At 30.8% G+C, this 18,228-nt stretch overlaps 1 protein-coding gene across 1 annotated transcript; it reads left to right on the top strand.

Annotated features, from left to right (window-relative positions):
- The first annotated feature begins 2,764 nt into the window (after positions 1–2,764).
- Positions 2,765–8,532, top strand: LOC114325902 (putative uncharacterized protein DDB_G0292292). Its single transcript, XM_028274052.2, has 2 exons — positions 2,765–2,923; positions 6,977–8,532. The coding sequence occupies exon 2, from the start codon at positions 6,982–6,984 to the stop codon at positions 8,383–8,385; it is 1,404 nt and encodes a 467-aa protein (XP_028129853.1). The 5' UTR covers positions 2,765–2,923; positions 6,977–6,981; the 3' UTR covers positions 8,386–8,532.
- The last annotated feature ends 9,696 nt before the right edge of the window (positions 8,533–18,228 follow it).

Below are 18,228 nucleotides of genomic sequence, written 5' to 3'. Positions count from 1 at the left end.
ACTAGGGTAGATATCTTTGGTTGTTTATTTAATTTAATAACTAATTTATGCATTCATTAGTACGGTAAAATATTTTTTGTAAAATAATTTTAAATTATTAAATTCAATTGAATTGTACTAGTATACGATTTATTTTAATCTTTAATTACGTTTTAATTTTCATATTTGATATTTTGATGTATGTTTCTAAAACCAGACTATAATTATTTTTTTTGCAAAAAAATTTTTTTTAAAAAATCCGCAAAAACGTAAAATCTATAGTTTTTTTTTTAATATCTACAAAACGAAACATGCTAGGTACATACAACCTTATACCAAAAGAAAGGTTGTAATATTTACTACAAAAGTCAATACCAATATACCCGTTTAAAAAAATGAGAAAATTTTGTATTTGCAAATAGTGATCACACTGTATATTTTATGGCTATATGTCAAATATGTTAATTTATTTAAAAAACAACAGTATACTAAAAAATCTTTGACATATCATTTAAATATTTATTAGCTTGAAAGCCTAATTCACAGCCCTTTGAATATTACCATTTTTCTCAATAAAAGTGTAAATATTTCGAAAATTGTTAACTTTAAGCCTATAATACCTTATATAAATTCTTAATATTTTTAAAAAATATATTCAAAAATGATTTAATATATAAGGTGTTCCATTAAAAAAACAAAAGTTTGGTTTGTAACGTCGTTCTGACTCACCCTGTATAATATAAAATAATTTTAAATTATAGACGGCTTCGATATACATTAATTTTGTTAAAAACATTTTTTTGTATATCCCATAATTTAGCCGTAATCAAAGAAAATCAGAGGTTTGGCGCACCCTGTATATACACGAAATTTTCGATTTTCTAAATCTAACTAAATTGAAAATTGGGCCAACTCCCATCTTAAAGTTCAGGAAAAGACTCACTCATCAATATGTCAACCATCCATTTTGGTCCAAGGTTGTGGATTTTACGGCCCTTTGCTATACAATAAACAAACGAAGACACGTTGAATGTCCGAGGAGCGCTCCCAAATCATAATTTGGGAGTGCTCCTCGTGCTTTTTTATTTCTAGAGCATCTTTAGTGTGATTGTAGTGTAGACAGTTGTGTCTCAGATTAGCGAATCGACTATATGAATATTACGTGTCGCGAAAATGTATTTTAATTTTGATGCAAAACAAAATTCTAGTTTTATTTTAAAAGATTTTTCCATAATATTTGCTAAATTTGAAGTAAACGCGCCACAAAAGAGTTTCAAAATTCAAACTGTGTAAAAGTTACTCTAAGTAATCGATGGATTCGACCGTTACTTGATGGAAGTTCATTTTATCTAATAATAAAACACTGAAAACGTTTGTTTTCTATACTTCCACAGAATTTATTATAACTAAGTGACTACAGCTGTTTCGGCAGAGTGCCTTTCTCAAGTGATATAGTTTACAATGTGTTTGCCTTTTTAAGTCTTCAACTGAAGAGGTTGAGGAGTGGGGAGCTGTTTGTCTCGAGTTGGTCATTCAGAATTATATCTGTATTTTTCAGTTTATTAATTTCCATAGATTCTAAAAAAGATAGCTTAAGGCCTTTATTTTGAATATGCCTAATAAATAAATAAATAAAGGCCTTAAGCTATCTTTTTTAGAATCTATGGAAATTAATAAACTGAAAAATACAGATATAATTCTGAATGACCAACTCGAGACAAACAGCTCCCCACTCCTCAACCTCTTCAGTTGAAGACTTAAAAAGGCAAACACATTGTAAACTATATCACTTGAGAAAGGCACTCTGCCGAAACAGCTGTAGTCACTTAGTTATAATAAATTCTGTGGAAGTATAGAAAACAAACGTTTTCAGTGTTTTATTATTAGATAAAAGTTACTCTTTTGTGGCGCGTTTTACTTCAAATTGAGCAAATATTGTGAAAAATATTTTAAAATAAAACTAGAATTTTGTTTTGCATCAAAATGAAAATACATTTTCGCGCCACGTAATATTCATATCAGATCTTTTGTAGCTGGAATATTGTATGCGCCACTCATTTTTACGGCGTTTAGCGGTTTTTTATTCTTGTACAGTTATTCATGTCGTGTCGGACAACTTTTCTATTTCAGAAAATTTTCGGAAGGAGGTGTTTCGTAAATATAGCGGTTTCTAAACTTTGGTGCGTCCGACAACTGGAGTATCTTAAAAATTTGTCGGACAACAGTAAATTATAAGTATTTTTATCAAATAATCCTGTAAAAAAAAAATCATCATTTATGACTCCACAGTGCGCCCCACGGCAGAGATGAGAGTGCTGAGAAGAATTATAGGAAATACGCTGAGAGATCGAAAGAAGAGTGAAGACATTTGAACAAAATGTAACGTTCAGTGAATAAACGAATTGACACTAAATAGAATAAAGAGAATGGAATAACCACATAAGCAGAGCGATGGAAATAGTAAAAGATACGTCACCAATCGATAGAAGCAGTATTGGTCGACCGTGCAAAAGAACGGTCAGTGAATAAACGAATGGACAAAAAATAGAAAAAAAGAATGGAATAACCACATAAGCAGAATGGAGGAAATAGTAAAATATAAGTCACCAATCGGTAGAAGAAGTATCGGCCGACCGTGCAAAAGATGGAGTGCCAACCTTCCATAGAGGTATAATACACAATTAAGTTTAAAAAGATTACAATATGGTTTCGGGTAGCAATAAGGTGCGGCTTTTAATAAAACAGAAATGTTATCAATCACCAATATCGATTAGCATTATTAAGCATATGAAACGTAAGGATAAAGATAATATAAGACCTACATCTTATCAGCTTTATCTCATTGAAGTACATGCCATTTGTTTATAATATCGACTGACTATAGAATTTTTGCGATATAAAGTATGAAAATATTATATTGGTGAAACTTTTTGTGAAATTAAAGGTAAGTTTAATATTTTGTTCATCTATTAGGGTTGTTACAAGCAATATATCGTTATAAATTAGTTAATGTCTAAGTTTGTGAGGCATTTAACCAAACACTTATTCTAATATCTCCGTATTTTAACCTTAAGACCAATTTCCTTGGCCCCGTTTTCAATCATGGAGAAGAATGCCATCACAGCTCCGGTGGATTGTAAAATTGTGTCCACATCCCCCACAAAATCCAGTAGTATTTTTGATGCTTGGGCAGCAAAACCGTTTGTCAGTTTTAGTTATGCTTTTCTTACTGGATAATATATATCAAAGTTGAATAACTTAGTTACAAGATCTCATTACCCAATATAGATATAAGAAAGTAAAACTAATAGGAGTGCAAGTAGTAAAATATTACTGTTAACATGTTTTTCTTTAAGTGCCATCTCCACGACGGAGTTCGGCAGTCATCATAGCTATTCAGACTTTAGAGACAGCTTCTCTGAAAAGATCATTTGATGTGCATCCGTACCATTCCCTCAGGTTGCGCAATCACGGTATTCTGAGCCTCCCTCTGCTTCTTTTTCCTTGAATCTTTCCCTGCATAAATAATTGGAGCAAGTTGTATCTTTCTCCATGTCTAATATGTCCAAGATATTCTAATTTTCTTGTTTTGATAGTAGATATTTAAGGTTTCCATTTCTTTATTCATCTTTCTCAGAACCTCTTTGTTTGCGACGTGTTCTGTCCACGATATTTTCAGAATTCTTCTGTACACTCACAGCTCGAATGATTCTAATTTTTTCATTGATGCCGCATTCAAGGTCCAAGATTCCATTCCATAAAACAAAGTTCCTTTCCGAGAAAACGTAGCCTAACCTAGCCAACCTAACTCTTAGCTCGAACTTCAAATCTGTTGTGCAGAGCACTTTTCTCATTTTGTTAAAATTTGCTCTAGCATTTTCTATTCTGATTTTGATTTCCAGGAAGTACTCACCTGTGAAGTTGATCATTGTTCCAAGATATGCATATTGGTCAATCGTTCGACATTGGATCAATTTATAAAAAGATTCTCGTTATTTCTTTGAGTTTTCGATATTCTCATAAACTTTTTCTTCTTATTCATTCAGCTCACTTCAGTTGCTAACTACTGTTCGTAATGTGAGGATCTAACCTCACAACAAATCAACCCACGTATTGTGAGAAATTCTGAGACGCCTGATGTTATATCTAGGAATACGAGTATTTTAAACATCAATTTCAATTTAACATAATAATGTAAGCATTCTATAACTGTATAACATATAAAGGGTTTTCACCCTCATACCCTGGTGGCTCAAGCATGTCAAAAACCTGTAAATAGCACTGACGATGAACTTTTTAGTTCGAAAACGTTCTGTGATCTATCCCTTTAAGAGATTTTTAAATAAAATATTCCTTTTATACAGGATTTTACTAATTTTTTAAAGAAGAACACTTCTGATCCACTCTATAGATATATTTTTACATCAAATGCTACGAGGCTCGACGGTTACAAGGGATTATTGATCAAGTTCTGATGAATTATTTTATCTAACGTTTATAGTGAAATAACAATTAAATTTATCTACAATAAAAATTTTCTTTCGTATCAAATCAAATATGTATATCAAATATCATCATCAGGTAGAACTATGATATCATACTTTTATAAATTTAGAAAAATATAATAATAGTTTACAAGGAAGCTTATCTCAAAAATTTATATCTTTATGTAATTGTTTTAGGGACAATAAAAATATTTAATTACAAAAAATATTAAGTCAATATTAAGGAAATATATAAAGCTAATTTCACCTCGACACCTTACGGTATAAGAGGATCATCGATTATAATGTATGCTTATTTATTTATTATATTTTATTATAATCATTTCAGCATTTTCGAATATTTTTCTACTGAAGCGCGTGCTGTTAAATTATAAAATATAGAATAGGATTAGTAATTATAAATATGTATAATTCATTATTCATTCAAACATTTCTTAAATTAATTTCAAAACGATTCATTGAATACTTACCTATCGCTTGGTATGCCGTTTTTACATGAGTCCGAAATTATATTTAGGGTTATTCGAAAAATCGAGCCTCGTGCAGTAACCTTACGGTATACACTAATATACATAATATACGTAATACTTACATAGATACACTATTAATTACATCTTTATATAGTATGATAAAATTGATTCAAAAAATGACATAACCCAGACATCCAACGTGAAAGTTATCCTCCAACACCAAATTGTTCTATATGGTCCATATAATGTTCAGAAAAAAGTCACACCTTTTTGAGCGTCGGGTTTGGGGAGGAGTGGGGGGAGAAGTTGGTATATTCGTAGTTTTTTACGTTTTTCGTCAATATTTCTAAAACTGTGAGGTTTAGCATGAACAACCTTCTTTAGAAAAATGCTCTACATTAAATTTGAAATAAAAAAGGCAATATACATAATCTTTCTAAAATGAACGGTTCCAAAGTTACGGAGGTAGTATAGTATAATCGGTCCAAAAAAAGGCCTAACCCAGACATCCAAAGTAAAAGTTTTCCTCCAACACCAAATTGTTCTATATGGTCCACATATTGTTAGTAAAAAGTTACACCATTTTGAGCGTCCGGTTTGGGGGGAGAGATGGGGGAGAAGTCGGTAAATTAGTAGTTTCTTTACGTTTTTCGTCAATATTTCTAAAACTATGTTTAAGCGTAAACAATATTCTATACAAAAACGTTCTAAATAAAATTTAAAACAAAAACGGCCCTATCCATAATTGTTATAAAATCAACGGTTCCAGAGTTACGGAGGGTGAAAAGTGGACGTTTTCGATACTTTTTATATCTAATGAATCAAAAAGCATAATGTCTAGAAAGCATAAGGCAACAGTTGAGTTTTAATTTGAATATTTTATATACGTTAGAATATTCCACAGGGTGTTCCAAACTTTGAGGACAAAAAACACTATCATTATTACACCCGGTATACAATGACACTTATCTGTTTAGCAACAATATTAGTACATCGATATTCTTGAAGAATAAAGCTATAATTTACTAAAAAAATCACTAAAATCGGACAACAGGTTTAGGAAATACAAGACATCAAAAATGTCCCATTTTTAAGGTGGTGCGTTAATTTTGGTGCTTAGTGTATTTAGGCAATTGATGATGATTTTGGTTGGTGAGGTTGACGTTTCTTCAAGGCCGTATGTATCACTAACATACCATCGGCCACTGAAATAGCAAATCCTGTTAAAGAAAATTTCTTTCAATCGGTATATTATTTTTTATTATTATTAAATATTATTATTTATTTATAATAAATTATTATTTATTTATTATTTTTCACTTTTCACCATAACAAGTTAAGAACGACTGAATCGATATTTTAAAATATTTGAATAAAATAAAATTAAACTAAATTATTGAAATTCATTAGAATTTAACAAAATTAAATAAAATAAAAGTATATCAAATCAAATTAAATAAAAATAAATAAAATTAAATCGAGTCGAGTCGAATCGAATCTAATCGAATCGAATATAATGGAATCGAATCGAATAAGACCGCACACCACGCGGAGCGGTAAACGCAGTCCCAGACGTGTTTTTTTGATAATATAATGATAATCACAATAAAATAATTAGACATAAATACAAAATAATAATGAAAATATAAATAAAAATAAAATTAATATAAATATAAATAAATGTTAAATTTAACACCCTGTATCTTTCTTAATATCAACATTTTACAAGCAAATTGGCTGATATCCTAATATTTTAAAACCTTGTTCTACCATTACTTAAGCACCTTCTTCGTCTTCTTGTCGTGCTTTTTCTTTTAGCGGAGGTTAACGACTACATTGGCAAATCTTTCTCTGTCCAGTGCGGCTCTACGACTTAAGCATCGCCCTGTATAAATATAAATCTTATGCCATTTTTATTTTTATATTGATTGTCAATTAATACACAACTTAAAGTCAGTTATATCGTATTTAAAATTTTCGATATCTCTTTTATTTTTCTTTCAATTATATTTTTATTTCTAGGAAAAATGGATATAGAAGAAGTTCAGTCAGTTAGTGTCAGGAAACTTATTTCAGCCTTTGAAAACCAAACTAATTCTCCTGAAGCCACATACTTTAGACCAAGGACTAGATCATTGGGCAACATACTAGCAAAAAATGTTACTGTTAGAGAAAACCAATTTGCAACATTGGATGAAATAAGTGACGCATTGGAAGTAATACAACAACAACTGCAGGTTTACGACATATACAATAAAGAAAGACATGTTGCATTCCAAGAAGAACTATTCAACATTCTGACCAGCATTATTAATATCGATAATGATGATCCAATCAGAGCCCGTAATCTTATCTCCACTACTAAACATTTAGTTTCTGTGCTGAACAATAAACTTCCATCTAATAATTCTGTCGAACACCGATATACCAAATATTCTGAGCAGGTCAATGGTACACATCAATCCAATATACTAGTTAAAAAGAAAGAAACATCGAAAACTAATAATAACATCAAACGGGAAAACAGTGTTGACCTCAACAAAGACATAGTCAAGTCGACTAAAGAAACAAAAGGTATAGGTTTAACCAGGTCTGTTTCAGTTAAAAAGCTTAAAGAGCTCTTTCAAAGTGACATAAAGCTATCTGAACTTCCAACCCATCAAAACAAATATGAGTCCAAGTCCGAACAAACAGTCAAAGTCAGCAATACGTTAAAGAAAAGTTCAACTACTACCACTGTGGTAACTGTTCCTGAAGCTGTTAATAGAGTAATCAAGGATGAACGTGTTTATCCTTACCAAGAATACTACCCAGTAGAAACAGCTTCTAAGGATACAGACTATGCAATTTCCGTAGCAAATCTTCGAAATGTATTCGAGGTGAAGTCAAAAGAAGCATCCACAGGTCTACCGCTTATTCTTAAGGAACATAAACCACCAATTACAAGGTTCAACTATAGATCTAGCGTCAGCGAAGAACCTGAATTGATTAGTTACACCCCCAATAAACTGGCTTCTGAAGAAAGTAGCAGACTGCTGGAACTATTGAAACGAGATGCTGAATCCTCCAATCAAAGTTTTGAATACTCGCTTAATGTCAGTGAGCAAGATGATGCAGGGGAAGTGACACCAGTGGAGTCTCCTAATAGGGATGAAAACGACATTATGTCAAGTTTGGAGTATATAGAAGAAAACGACAATGAATATGACAATGACTCTATATCTGGTGATAGCTTGAATAGTGCAGAGAGTGTTAAAACTGTTGAAAGTTTAAATTCAAATAATAATAGTAGTCTACGGCTTAATAGTAATTATATTATTGACGACAATGAGGAGGATGACAACGAAGACAATGATTACAATGATCACGGTGTTAAAATAGAAGAAATCAATTTTGATGACACTGAATATTTACCTGAAAGTGAAGCGTAAGATAAATAAGTAATAATATTTATTAATAAGATTATAAAATAAAAAGTAGAACAAAAAGTATAAAATATACCTACTATTATTAAAAAAAGATAATTTTTTTATTGTTATTAGAAATTATTTAAAAAATATATTATAGAAGTATTCTGATCTCAATTTTTCTTGTTTTACCTAAAATTTTAAGGGAGTAGGCGCAAAAGCTTGGTCCAATGCTATTTAAATGCATACATTTATTTCGAATTCTGAAAAAACTAATAAATATTTTTAAAAAATTTAAACGCAAAATGAAAGATTGCATTATTACCGAGGGCTAAAAGTCCCTTAGAATAAACAAAAAGTTTCTTTTGAATGAAATAGTTTAAATTGAAAATCATACTAAATTTGCTCTTTTTTTTTCACCCCTTTAATTTATTAAATATATGTATAAACATTATATAGGGGAGTCAATATAAAACGAAAACTGGCATTGTTTCGTAAAAATTCAAACAAGCTTATATTTTCCAAAAACTTTTTTTGTTAGTTTATAATGTATACAGGGTAGCGAGAAAGTATGGAAACACGCTAATTTCTCAGAAACCGCTTGAAGGATTTTTATAAATTTTGATGGGTAAGCGTCTTCTAATGCTGCCGATATTATAGTGGTAATTACATTGTTGTCAAATCTTCATTTTTTCTGTAAATCTAATGAACTTTATTATTTTAAATAGAACACCCTGTATATTTTTTGCGTTTTGCAGTCATTAAGAAATACTAATTATTTTTCATGTTATATTCCCTATACCTAACTGTCATAATTTCGGAGCTATTGCTACATTTATTAAAAAAAATTGTTTTAACAAATTATAAAAATCTATTTTATCGGCACGGGTAGACATTATTTTAGATTCTTTGGATTATTGGTAACAAAAAAGGTCTTTTGTAATTTTCCACAAAAGTTAATCCTTTCCGAGTTATAAACAATTTAGGACTGAAAAAAAAATCGAAAAATGACGATTTTCAAGGTTCAAAAATACAAGTAAAAAAACCATTTTTAAAATTAGGAAGTACCTGAATTCAAGATCAAACCTTTTTCTATCAGATCCCTATAAGAGTTTTTGGCATGTTTTATTCTAAAATATTGGTTTTTTTTTAATTGTTAACTAATCTCATATGAGAGGACGGGCGATTAGGCTACATTAATAACTAAAAAATAATGTTTTAGAATGAAATAAGACCAAATCACTTATAATCTGATAAGATAAGGTTTGAACTTGCATTTAGGCACTTCGTAGTTTCAAACATAATATTTTTTACTTGTATCTTTGAACCTAGAAAATCGTCATTTTTTATTTTTTTTTCAGTTTTAAATTGTTTATAACTCGGAAACGATTAACTTTTGAGGAAAATTACAAAAGATCTTTTTTGTTTTCAGTGATCCAAAGAAGCTAAAATAATGTCTACCCGGTCCGAAAAAATTGATTTTTATAATTTGTTTAAAATATATTTTTGAAGTTATACTTCTTTACGGGCGTAATGACGGTGAAATTTTATATGGAAAACCTAGCGACCGGGCGCATGCGCATTATAACTTTGTTCTGATTGGATGATCAAATGACATGACAAAAATTATCCAATATGGCAGCTGTGGGACTGTGGTTTGGTTATAATGTATGCTTGTTGCGTTTTAAAATTTGTAAGAAGAGAAACAACAAACAAAAAGTTAGTTAATGCCTTTTTAAATAGTTTTCATATTATATTTTTGGACTTATTTACATAGAAGAGATGATTGTTGCATGCCAATGTGAAAGCTCATCAAACTGTGACTAATGAGTGCCGCAGACCTCGCTTATTCAAAGCTAAAGAATCTTTCACTGGTAAGTGTTTTATAAATAGTTGATCAAATTTTGTTATGATATTTGAACATAGCCACTTTGCACGACGCAAGTGATTGCGAAATTTATTAGTCGTTATACGGGCTCCGATACTTACCTTGAACCTACCAAAATACATAAGTAGTATGTAATACTTTTATTTACATCATTTGATTACCATCAAAATTTCTATCAATATTCACCTAATATATTGTTTTCTTACTATATGTTTTGTTGTATTTTTTCAATTCTAAATCATTTCAATTCAAAATCAAAATAATTTGATTTACATAAGTTAAAAATGTCAAAAGGTTAATCTGTTTAGTTAGACGATCTTCGCACATAATGACAAGCTGTCTCTGTGGCCAAGTTTTAATGCGAGTGAATCCCAATACAACGGAAATACCAGCCGCGTGGTAAGTTGGTTCGAATCCCAATAGAAACTTTTATTTTTTTATTTTTTTTATACATTTTATGATTGTAAGTATATTTATTATATAATTTTATTTTCAGAAAATACGTATTTAGTTAAAAAATTTTCCGACAATTAATGTTCAGAAATCATTTGTGGCATTTTTAATAAGTTTGTGTGTGTTTTATTTTTTTATTATTTTAATTTTTGGCACTGTTTTAATAAAAATGTTTGAGAAGTAGTAAGTATAAATTAATTTAATATTTAAATAAAATATAAATAAAAAGTATATTAATTTCGTTTATAATCATATAATCATATAATAGAAGTATAACTTCTTACGTGCGTACAAAGTACACACACATTCTTTTTTTTAATAAATGTACCAATAACTCCGAAATTATGGTATTTAGGTATAGGGAATATAACATAAAAAATAATCAGTATTCCCTAAGAACTTCAAAATGCAAAAAAATATATAGGGTGTCTATTTAAAATAATAAAATTCATTAGATTTCCAGACAAACGGAAGATTTGACAACAATGTAATTACCACTATAACATCGGCCACATTAGAACACCCTTACCCACCAAAATTTATAAAAATCTTTCAAACGGTTTCCGAGCAATTACCGTGTTTCCATATTTTCTCGCTACCCTGTATAAATAAGTATAGTTTATATATATTCAAATTCTATGCTTTGTTTTTAAACCAGGAGGAGTAAACTAAAAAGACAGATTTACACCCAAGAAAGTCACTAGAAAAATCACCATATACATCTTCTTTTTTGGTTGATCCTATCGGCCTTCGACGGTAATCCATAAATATTACACTAATACGTAGCTAAACTGTTTTTTTTTATATAAAAGCAGACTAAAAATCTAAAAATTAAAGGAATATCGCAGGAAACACAAAAAATCGCTGACATAACTTATTAACTCATTGAAATGCCAATAGTGTCAAAATTTCATAAATGTCATTAGTGTCAAAATTTCATAATAGGGCATTCCAAGGTTTATAAAAACGCTGGAAGGCAAACTGTCAAACGCTGTGTTTGTTTATATTATGTGTACCTGTTTCTTAAGTTTTTTACCGTTAACAGTTTTTTAGTTGCATTTTCCGAACATTTTGTTGTAGATGTTGTGTAGTTTTTAGTTGTAGAAGTACTTAACGACTTTATTTAGTTTTAAGCAGTGAATAAACAAACATGAATGCATATAAATTTGTTGGTAGATAATACAAATGTTGTTAGTACGTACAAGCAAAAGATTGGCAAAATAAATAACATAGGTCCACTTTCCCTCAAGGGGTCTGACTTAACCTACGGTTTAGACAGTTTTCCAAGCGTAAGTAATGTGTCCATTGTTAGTTATTTAGCATTTTATCTGACGTTTTATAGCATTTAACCATTGCTTTTATCTCTCAGATAATAACTTATTCAGTTGTTTTAAGTTTTTGTCTCTCAGATGATAACTTATTTAGTTGTTTTATGCTTAAAATGTAGCGCTGATGGTAACCGATAAAACTGAAATTTATCATGAATACTTCGCATTCCATATACTTCAAACACAACATAAGTGAGGTATATTATCTTTTCTTCTAGTGAAAATGTTAAATCCATCCTTGTACAAAACAAAATTACAAAGAAACGCAACTAAAATGATCTAAAACACATTAAGAACTGATAGAATAGCATTTATGTTTGCCTCCCAGCTGCCATATTAATTTAATTTTGACAGCACGTTGGAGTGCCCGATAGTGGACTACTTGCCTGAGGTCGTAACATTTGGCACGGTAAATTTGAATTACTCCTCCTGGTTTAAAAACAGCATAGTTTAAAAAAAACTTCTTATCTGAAACTTTCTAAATAATTATCCAAAAAATTTATTTTCTAATATGGTTCATTCGCAACTGTACCTAATATATTTTTGCAGCATCTTTCGTACGAGAACAAAAGTTTTCTAGATTGATTCAAATTGTAGAAGACCCTAACTTATTGATTTTTTAGTATTAAGTCAATTCACAGATGGCAATCTTAATATGATTTGGATGTTATATAATTTAAAGGTTAAAAGGTAAGAATGAAAAGAGAAGTTAAGAAATATTAATAATCTAGTTAAACAAAATTAGAATATACGTAAATCAGAATTTAATTCCGGTTGGAACAGGTTGGAACAAATCAAAGTTTAGATGACAACAAAAGATATTTTTAAAAAAGTATATCATTTATGTAAGAGAATCGTTGTTTAAATACTGAAAAATTGGTCTTTTTGCACAAAATTTACTTTTTTAACTGCTGTGGGTTATTACGACTAGGTTATTACGATTTTTTTCTCCAAAGTTGGAGGAAAAAGCTTTCGTATAAAACTTACTAAATTCAATTATACCCTTAATTTATTTAAATTATTAACAAAAAGCTTGAAAAATAAATTTGCAAAAAATTATTATTTGCATTATAAATATGCCCTATAAAATATTTTATTTTTCAAAAGTTGCGTAATTTTACCAATATAAAGCAAAAAAATGGTTGAGAAATATTTAATAGTTTGTGAGATATTTAATTTATTTATTATGTTACTATTTTTTCAATAGAGCAACGCAGTTGTTGCCCATAGAAAATACACTTTTATAAGGTCTCATTTTTTATGTATATTTTCAATAAATGCTGTGATAAATCAAAATTTCCACTAAACTCACCTCTAAAATGCCGTTTGAAAAATGTTGTAATTTGTTAAAAACTTACATTAGATTCGAAAGATTGTCAGGAAATTTTGTGAACTAAATTGATCTCCGGGAGATGTAGGATGATTTAATGAAAAAACTCCAATATTGCTTCCTATTGATTATAGAAGGTCCTCTTTTGGAAAACATCTTTTGGAAAGTGTGTTTTTTACCAGCTTCTTATTGAGTCTACTTGCAGGCGTGTGACATACAAAATATCAAAGATATTCTAAATATTTATAAACTAAAAAGTCAGTCTTTCTTCAAACTGATTTCAAATTTAAAATGCAATGAAACAAAAATATCAACGATACCTAAGATATCTCAGTTATCTAAGTTATCTAAGATATTTAAGATATCTAAGGTAGGTATCTAGAATATCTAAGATGTCTAAGTTATCTAAGATATCTAAGATATCTAAGATATCTAAGATATCTAAGATATCTAAGATATCTAAGATATCTAAGATATCTAAGATATCTAAGATATCTAAGATATCTAAGATATCTAAGATATCTAAGATATCTAATATATCTAAGATATCTAAGATATCTAAGATATCTAAGATATCTAGGATATCTAGGATATCTTATGCCTGGTTGCATCAACAGATCTTAAGCTTAAGACGTGCCTTAAGCTCAGCTTACGAAACATACGCGTTGCACCATTGTGAGTCTTAGATCAATTTTAAGCTTACCACTTAAAATTGATCTAAGACTCACAATGGTGCAACGCGTATGTTTCGTAAGCTGAGCTTAAGGCACGTCTTAAGCTTAAGATCTGTTGATGCAACCAGGCATAAGATATCGTAGATATCCTAGATATCTTAGATATCTTAGATATCTTAGATATCTTAGATATCTTAGATATCTTAGATATCTTAGATATATTAGATATCTTAGATATCTTAGATATCTTAGATATCTTAGACATCTTAGATAATATTAGATATCTTAGATATCTTAGATATCTTAGATATCTTAGATACCTTAGACATCTTAGATATTTTAGATATCTTAGATATCTTAGATATCTAAGATATCTAAGATATCTAAGATGTCTAAGATATCTAAGATATCTAAGATATCTTAGATATCTAAAATATCTAAGATATCTAAGATATCTAAGATATCTAAGATATCTAAGATATCTAGGATATCTTATGCCTGGTTGCATCAACAGATCTTAAGCTTAAGACGTGCCTTAAGCTCAGCTTACGAAACATACGCGTTGCACCATTGTGAGTCTTAGATCAATTTTAAGCTTACCACGGTGGATTGCATCTTAAATTTCGTCTTAGTTAAGACGTGCTTAGATGAAAATCGAAAATTATGGTGAAACGTAAGTGAGACTTAAAGTGGCCCTATTTATAAGCTGAGCTGGGCTAAGCTGCAGCTTAAGATTTGTTGGTGCAACCAGGTATAAGACTTATCTAAGTTCTTATTGTGGTGCCAAATCAATAATCCATCTTTGACTCAATGCATTTTCAATTTGAAACCAGTTTGAAAAAGACTGACTTTGTAGCTTATAAACATTTAGAATAACTCTTTATGATGTCATTATGACCCCCTTAGCAGACAAAGTTACTTGTGGTTAGTAAACAAGACGTTGGCCATATGCAACTAATTGTCAATAATGAGCCGATTACAAAAGTTAACCATTTTGAATACCTGAGGGGTTGGAGAAACGATACACTAGATCCTGATGAAGGAATTAAAACTAGTATAAAAATTGCAAGAGGAGAATTTATGAAACTTAGACCTATACCATGCAATTCTTAGCTGAACACAATTAACAATCAAGTTCCTAAAACGTTATGTGTATCCTGTAGGGGAGACCGGGGCTCGTTGTCACAGGGGTAAGTTGTCGCAATGCCGATTTTTAGCTTATTTGTGAAATTAACACGTTGTGCTATCTACACTCGAAAGGTCTTATTCATCACCAATTCCACACAAAATATTTCAGAGATCGGCCAGTAATTATTTCTCTTATTTTTGTAAATGTGTTTTGGCGCTTCTCATGTAAAATTTTTAATATTCAATCATCTCGTTCTGTGAGTGAATTTGTGAAACCAAGGTAAGAAAAATATATTTTAAAGGGTACTGTCAATCTTGTAGACTACAATGTAGGCATATTTTAATATATTTATTCATTTAAATATTTTTGATTTGACATTCAGTTACGGAAGCTTATGTGGGGCTACTTGTCACAAATTATACGAGGCAAGCTGTCACTGTGACAACTTGCCCCGCAGCATTTAAATTTGTTGAAATGAATTTAGAACGTATTAAAATCAAGTTAGATTGGTGCAGAATACAGGGTAAATCATTTATGGATTTTTGAAAAGTAAACGTATTTGTGAAAACGCGATTTAATTCCTACGGGATTAACATGGTTGTTTTATAGGTACCTTGTTGCTTACACAACGATAGTGTTGCCGTTCTGAGACTATAATCCGTGTTACAAATACTATAATTATTGCCCAGACTCTGCTTTTGTTATCGGCTCGGTAAAAACTAACACTTTAGATATAATGTAATAAGCAATTGTTATTGCTTTTGATACCTAATTACTTTCAGATGGTTAGAACATACAAGCCCATCGAGTTACTCCACTTTTGGATGTTTTCTTAAGAGCAGCAGAAGCTCTAAAAAATGAGGAACATATAATATCATTGGGAAAGCTGCACGGTATACATTATCAGAGTTTAACAAGATTTATCAAAAGAACGCCAGATACCAATAGAACTGTCCAAATGGGATACAAAAAATCTCGACTCGTGTTCTGTGAGAGGGAAGAAATCGAACTAGAAAAATATTTGAAAAAAGCCTCTGATATGTACTTTGATTTAACACCTAATGAAGTAAGAAATTCTTCTTACTTCTTAAGTTTATAGTGCTTCTATTGAATGTTAGATCCAATGTACAGCATGCAAACAATGGACACATATAGACTGCACCTGCACCAATGGAAACCAATTTTATGTGTGCCACAATTGTGACTCGGAGGACGATTAGAGGCGATTCTAGTCGGGGCAGGGGGGCAGCTGCCCTTTTTACAGGACTTTTGTACTATAATCAGTAATAATCACTTTTGTAAACCGGTCACTCAAAATCTATTGTGACTTGCCCCCCAGTTTTTTTGGTCAAGAACCGCCACTGAGGAGGATGCCCCATCTAGGGGCATGTTGTCACACAAATCCTGTCGAAGGTTAAACCATCTTACCATTTTAACTGCTGGTACCTAAAATTTTGAACAAATATGGATGGGCAGCCTACATACCAACTCATTGTTTGGAGAAAGTTTGGTTTAAAAAAAAAAAATAAAATGTGTCTGAGTTACAGAGCCAGAACCAAAAACTGTGGCAACTAGCCCCCGTCTCCCCTACGACTATTTGGATGTGAAACCTGGATCATGAAGGCTAATATGATGAACAAATTAGCTTTCGAGATATGACCATTTCATATAATGCTCAAAATATCATGAGTTCAATGCATTTTAAACATAGAAGTCTTAAACAGAATATGGCAAGGCGAAGATCGCTAGACGAAGATGATTAAAAAGAGAAAACTTGAATATCTGGGGCATGTAATGAGAGGTAGCAGATACTGGATACTACACTTAATACTCAACGGAAAGATCGATGAGAAAAGAAGAATTGTTAGGAAGAAATATTCATGGCTCCGACAGCTTCGTCAATGGACTGACTTCACTAAACAAATATCAGTAAACAATGGCTATAACGAACAAACAATTAATAAAATTTTAAACCAAAAACTCCATAAAAAAAGCCCTGAAATCAGTCTATCCACCACCACAGAAAGAACCCAGTACCTTCTGCTCTATCACATATACTGGCAAGATAACAACAAAAATAGCCAGATACATAAAAAAGAAAGGAATAACACCAGCTTTCAGAACTAACAACAACTTAAGCAAATATATTACGAACAATAAGAGCCGAAATAGAAAACAACTACAGAGTGATGTCTACAAACTAACCTGTGGTGACTGTCAAACGGGCATAACCTATGACAAACGGATAGCAGAACACAAAAGGGCTTTCAACAATATAAAAACAGACACTTCTATATACGCACTTCACCTTCTAGATCATAATCATTCTTTTAATAAAGAGTTTCAAAATTCTGCATATTCAAAATAAAGGCCTTAAGCTATCTTTATTAGAATATATGGAAATTAATAAATTAAAAAATACAGATATAATTCTGAATGACCAACTCGAGACAAACAGCTCCCAACTCCTTAACCTCTTCACTTCAGATAAAGACTTTAAAAAGGCAAACCCATAGTAAACTAAATCACTTTAGAAAGGCACTCTGCCGAAACAGCTGTAGTCACATAGTTATAATAATTTTTGTTAAAATATACAAAACAAACGTTTTCAGTGTTTTATTGTTAGATTCCCTGTAATGTCGAAACTGTTTGAAAAGTTTTTAAAATTTAATCTTTTTTCTATTTTCTATAAATAATGCATCAACAACTTATTACTTTTTTCTTTGTTTAATTTTGTTCTAAATATTTTTACGCATTTCAAAAATACTTTTGTGTTCACATTCATTCGATTATCGTTATACTGTGTAAAAATATATCCGACTTTTTCAATTTTTGAAAAAGTTAATGCCAAACAGAAAAATCGTTTTGGCAGTTAATTCAAACAACTTTAAACATATTTCGGCGTCTTTTGGAAGCCGTATTTTAAATATTCCGGGCGTCCCGATCATCCTCAGTGCGCGTCGCAAGATATCCCATGGTGCAGGCGCACACTCTCCTCTTCGTGACCGCCGCCTTTGGCGGAATCGATCGCACCCTAGATGGCGCTGTAGTCGGGGGCAGATCGC

Source organism: Diabrotica virgifera, chromosome 3 (genome assembly GCF_917563875.1).
Source record: "Diabrotica virgifera virgifera chromosome 3, PGI_DIABVI_V3a".
In the NCBI taxonomy this organism is placed as follows: Eukaryota; Metazoa; Arthropoda; class Insecta; order Coleoptera; family Chrysomelidae; genus Diabrotica; species Diabrotica virgifera.
This window is presented reverse-complemented; position numbering and strand designations above follow the sequence as displayed.

Bases quoted from the DNA above. Each gene is read 5' to 3' on its own strand.
- LOC114325902 (XM_028274052.2), top strand. From the start codon at position 6,982: ATGGATATAGAAGAAGTTCAGTCAGTTAGTGTCAGGAAACTTATTTCA.